The sequence below is a fragment of the Micropterus salmoides genome, unplaced genomic scaffold, assembly GCF_014851395.1.
Source record: "Micropterus salmoides isolate LMB-PRFRI ecotype aquatic unplaced genomic scaffold, ASM1485139v1 Ms_hic_scaffold_9, whole genome shotgun sequence".
NCBI lineage: Eukaryota > Metazoa > Chordata > Actinopteri > Centrarchiformes > Centrarchidae > Micropterus > Micropterus salmoides.
The window spans coordinates 12,093,957-12,099,572 of NW_024044681.1; the positions used below are offsets into that span (position 1 = coordinate 12,093,957).

A 5,616-nucleotide genomic window follows, 5' to 3' on the forward strand; every position below is an offset into this window, starting at 1 on the left:
TTCAGGCTGAAAATGGAAAAGGGTACATTAATTCATTAGCATGAAATATAACTTTAGGTGGAATTTGGAGTTGTTATCATTGCTCTGGGGAGAGGCAATGCTGTGCGGGGGCCTGTAGCTCAGATGAAATCCCCAGCCAAGGTTGGGCAAATTGAGTAAAAGCACACTCTGACTGACACACAGGATAGATAGCTGTTGTAGCTGGCAGTTTGCCAAGAAAGTCATACCCTACAGTCCTCTAGTCCACTGCTTTTAAATATAGAAGACCATATGTCCAGAGCAAATGGAAAAAGAGAAGAACAGTGCCAGTAACAGTAATGAGACGAGCAACAAACTGGCCTGAGATATGGGTTTGACATTTTATTATCTGAATGACTTCTTTTCATTGCATTTATTTTATTACATTTATTGCAATGCATGAAATGCATTACTTGTGTCAGTGATTATGGTGGCTTTCCTTGGTCTGTCAACCAAGATACAGTGTCTGAAACACAAAACCGAATGCTCAAGAGTCTACGGCCAAGCTAGCAGCTCAATGAAGCTGTGCTGTACATCAGCATACTAACTGTTCACACAACAGTTCACAATGTATAGTTTAGTGTGTTAGCTAATTTCAGCTGTCTGTCTGATGGGAATGTCATTTGTTTTGTAGGTATCTAAAAATCGCTATTGGACATGACAATTCACGGTAATGGAAGACAGTAAAAGGAAGTCTGACTCATTTGTTGCATTACATTACATGATAACATTATCTAGAGCTACCTCCATGAATTCTATGCCTCAGTGACAGACAAAGCAGCACACAGACACAACCTGTCTTATATATACTGAACAATATTCTATTCTACAATGTTTACCTCAAAAGAACATTTTCTTACCTTGAAATACCTTTAAAATGATATATTGCAACATAACAGGTTCAGGTTGTTACTGTAAGCACAGGTAAGGCGGTGGAAAATCTCAACTGGCTTACTCAGGAACACTAAAGCCAATGGTTTGATACACAACAGCAGTTACTCAAGGTGAGGCTTCATGCGTAGATGGTGAGTCCTAGTGAAATATTTAATGTGATCGTAGCTCTGTTGGATGACACACTGTATGAATGTGAAAAGACTGGACATCACACATGTGTCATTTTTATACATGTCATCTGGTTGCTGCTGTTTACATTCACCCCAGATGCAAATTCAGAAAATGCACTGTGGAATGTTTGGGGAGTATACTTTAATATAGGCCTACACTTAATTATGTTGTGTGTGTAGCATGAAGGAACTACAAATTTCATTTTGTTATGCAGCCTTGTGCTGTTTTTTCATCAAACACATCAGTAGAATCAATTAATAAGTTCTGCCTGTTGACATTTTGTTGATTTTGTAAAAGCACTAAAAGAGCAGCCATGTGGATTAAACGAGTTAGCAAACACTATTCAATTCAATTCAAATTAGCTTTATTGGCATGAATGTATAACAATATTGCCAAAGCATCATACAAACTACGTAAGAACAATCAACCCCATACATTTCATTAAACAAGTATTTAAAGCGTATGTGAGTTTGTGTGTGTGTGTGTGTGTGTGTGTGTGTGTGTGTGTTAGAAAAATTAAAATATTAAAAATTAAAATAAAATAAATAAATAAAACTGTAAACGTGCGTGTGTGTGTGTGTGTTAAAAAATAAAAATATATTAAAAATTAAAATAAAATAAATAAATAATACCGTAAACGTGTGTATATTAATAGACCAAAAATAAATTTAAAAAATAAATTAATTGATCAAAAATATATAATATATAATAATAATAATAATAATAATTACAAAACAATTACTAAAATATCAAACAATCAAAATAATAATCATTTGAAAATTTGTACAATTATTTATCAGTTTGATTTTCCATTGGTTGTCCTCACTTCATGGCATAAGGAGACATATTTTGCAGCAAATATTTCACATTTGGGCATTTCTCCCAGTAAGTGTTTTTGTCTTAGTGTTTTATATTTAGGGCATGAGATTAGAAAGTGCAGCTCTGTCTCTACCTGTTGAGACAGTCTGTATGTTGTCAACATTTTTCTTAGTTTAGGACATTTTATTGTGCTCAGGTAATTTGCCAGTGTGAATTCTCTTTTTAGGGTCAGATAACATTTGAATTTACTTTGTGTTTTGGTCGTTTCTTTCCAGTATTCAATATATTTTTCTTTCTGCTTGTTGATAATTTGGTTTGGTCTGCTTGAGTTGGTGTTGCTGTCCTGAGGCTGTTGGGGACTTGTTACTGCAGAGAGCCTCAGGACCAGCTGGCTGAGGGGACTCTTCTCTGGTTTCAGCTCCTGGTAAGTTAGGGCTTTGTGATGGTATGTCTGATTTTAAGTGACTGTAAAATTTAATTGACCTTTTCTCTATTGTTAGTAAGAGGAGGTATTGGCCGAGCTCTGCTCTGCACAGGTTATTTGGTGTTTTTCTCTGTACCTGCAGGATGCTCTTACTGAACTCGGTATGGAAAGATTCTATGATTGTTTTGTGCCATTTGTCAAATTCATTAAGTTTGGCGCCCAAATTTTGCTACCATATAGAATTATTGGTTCTAGTACAAATTGGAAAATTTTAAGCCAGATTTCAATTGGAACATAGATTTTAATGTTTCTTTTTATTGCATAGAAAGCTCTCCTTGCTTTGTCCCTCAGATCTTTTTACAGCCATGTTGAGGTTTCCTGTGTATGTAATTACCTAGTGGAAAAGTAAAAGTTAGGACAGCTTAACAGTTGTCCTAAAGTTAGGATAGTTTAAGATTTTACAAAGTTGGGATGCTTGTGTAATGCATCTTAAGTTAGAAAAGGAATATTGACTTGTGAAACTGTGTGGCCAATACTCGTAAATCAGTTCCTAACCCTTACCATGGTTACCAAGCAGTTAAGATGGGATCTGAAGGTTGGGAGGTTTCTGTAATACGTCCCAAGAAAACCAAAACAATGAGCTAAAAGATGCTAAAACGCTTTGAACTGCAGAGTTGGGTGAATATTCTCTGTGGGTTTGTCACTATGAGTGGCCCCATTCCTTTTGTATGTAAACATTTATTATGTTATATTCCGATATTGTATTTTGAACTTTGTTGCTAGGGTGACGGTTTTGGTTACATTTGGTTCACAGATGGTGCTTTCAGTGGATTTTGATCACAGATATCTTCACCAACACTTGTTTTTATTCATCCACGATCATGGACAGAATAAAAGTGGCAAAAAAGGGTAAGCTGGAATTTTACATGTAGCACAGGGGTTCTGTTTTCCTTCGAGTAATGTTATATGACACAGATGACACAAAGCTCAACCTCTTTGTAGAAATAAATAAAAATTAACATTACTCTGCTGTATTCTGTAAAGGTCGGATCTAAATATCTAGATGTCATGCAGTTTGTTATTTATTATTTACTTGTCAAAATTAAATAGTGACACATTGAAGTTATGTTTTTTTTTGGTCCTTTTATTCAGGACCCACTTGAATTTGGAGTGATCTACCTTAATCCTTTAATCTTTTATATTTCTTTCCCATCTTACCTTCAGAATTTTTTTTCTCCACTTGTCTTAACTTATCTCCAAGTCAGCTTTGTAAACTTTATTTATTATTTTTTTTATTAGAATGTGCTTAGAAATAAAGTTGTTGTGGTTATTATATGAGCAATATCTTAACAACCGCAATATTTTAATAACATTGCGCTTGTGCTATCATTTTGCAGTTGCCTTATCAAAGAAATATATACTTTGTCAGATGCCAGCAGAGTGGATTACTCTGCCTGTGCATACTGGTCTTCGGCTTCCTCCAACCCGTAACAGTATTTCAGTTTATACAAAGAAGCAGTCAAACAGCCTCACCTATGAAGGCTTCATTGTTCCGCCAGCTCCTGTAAAGGTGCCTATGTCAGCGCTGCAGGCACCACCAAGGGAGGAAAGCTTTGGGAAGAAGTATGCAACACTGTTGGAGCAGATCAGGGCTGAGGAGGCCGAGGCTGAAGCTCAGACAAAAATCATCTCAGAACATCAGAAGAACAGAATGGCAGAATCTGCAGCGAGCAGCAAACCAGGGAAAGGTGTTGTCAAGGAAGAGCCAAGCAACACGCCATGCTGTGAATATACAGCTGATGAATCAAAACAGCAGATGAAAGAAGTTATAGCCAGTGAAAGTCAAAACAAACCACAGCATCTAAACTGGTCTTTGCAGAGGACAGAGTCCAACACAGATTATCTACTTCCTCTAGAAATCCTTGACAGAAGAGAACGTTTACTCCCACCACCCAAAGGAGAAACAGAAGACTTTGTATATTGTTTTGAACCTTGGGAGAGCACAGTGGATGTAGACAGTTTGTATTCCTGAGTCAAATCCTGCCCAACAGTTCAACCCGGCCACACCTGCTGACATGTGCAAGACTACTGGGGAAAGTGAATTATCCCATTTGATGTCCATTAATGTGACGGCTGTGAATTCAAATTTTTGTGAATAAATATTTAGAGCAGTGATTAAATTGGGCTTTTTTGACACTTTATCTTGGACAATATATTTACTTTATATCCAGAGATCACCTTTGGATAGATTGCTGTTAAATTTGGTTCAGATGTTCATGTTCCTCTCAGGATGAATACTAATAACTTTTATGATCCGTTTGGTTTTCATCTAGCGCCATCTACAGGTCATATTGTTATTTTGTCTAATACTTTACTAATATTTTGTTTTATGATTACATTCCTGCAAAACTAATCAGATTCTACCAGTTGTACTTGTGCTATTTATCACATGTTAGCATGATAAAATGCTGTACTAAAGTTGTGAACATGGTAAACATTACAACTTAACATTGCATATTGGTGCTGTCATTTTGAGCGTTTGCTTGCCGACGTTAACATTTAGCTCACTTTCACAGAGTCATTAGTATTGCTGCAGACTCTTAGTTTTCTTTTATAAGAGTAATTGCTGTTGATGCTAACTCAAGCCAGAAAAGTGTAGCTGGTATGTGAGCAGATTTATACTAATGGGACTTTATGTCCGTGTGATGTCTAAAAATCACATACTGTATGTCCATGTACTTTCAGCTATATGACATTGATATTATATGTGGCTTATACGTGGCTAAAGGCGCAAACATCATTCTTGTACAACAACGAGATGGTACAATAGATATTTATTTCTTGTTCCCAAATTTGATCCTGGGACCGAACTGAAATTGTTGCATCTCGTTGACTCTTATCTGCTGTTGTTTTCTCTCACTGTGCTTCTTCTTCAAGCTCAATCAGACAGTAAAGAATTTGTCTATTCCCGCTCCAAGGTCAAGGATAATAATTTACTAAGTGGGTAACTGGATTACAGGCATTCACATTTGCTTGGTCAGGCACCCGCATCACACACACCCACACGGCCTTGTAGCACTATCTTTGTGGGGACCCCCTATTCACATAATGCATTCCCTAGCCCCTTTCCCTAACCTTAACCACCACAACCACATGCCTATATTAACCCTTACCCTAACCCAATTCCTAACCTGAACGCTATAACCAAGTTTTGACCCTCAAAAAGCCCTTTAAACTGTTGGATCATGGTTTTAAGACCGCACAAATACAGTATAACAAGCCCCCCCCCA

General features: G+C 36.8%; 1 protein-coding gene across 2 annotated transcripts; it reads left to right on the forward strand.

Moving 5' to 3' along the window:
- Window positions 1-3,122: 3,122 nt before the first annotated feature.
- Window positions 3,123-4,506, forward strand: LOC119895776. Of its 2 annotated transcripts, none has more exons than XM_038709081.1 (2): window positions 3,123-3,235; window positions 3,724-4,506. In XM_038709081.1, the coding sequence occupies exons 1-2, from the start codon at window positions 3,208-3,210 to the stop codon at window positions 4,356-4,358; spliced, it is 663 nt and encodes a 220-aa protein (XP_038565009.1). In that variant the 5' UTR covers window positions 3,123-3,207; the 3' UTR covers window positions 4,359-4,506. The 2 variants fall into 2 exon arrangements, with proteins under 2 accessions (XP_038565009.1, XP_038565010.1); XM_038709082.1 differs by having other exon boundaries at window positions 3,886-4,506.
- Window positions 4,507-5,616: the final 1,110 nt, after the last annotated feature.

What these genes read in the sequence shown, in the direction of transcription:
- LOC119895776 (XM_038709081.1), top strand. Translation starts at nt 3,208, where the DNA reads ATGGACAGAATAAAAGTGGCAAAAAAGG. An exon ending in AATAAAAGTGGCAAAAAAGG is followed by an intron (nt 3,236 to 3,723) that starts GTAAGCTGGAAT and finishes ATCATTTTGCAG; the next exon opens with TTGCCTTATCAAAGAAATAT.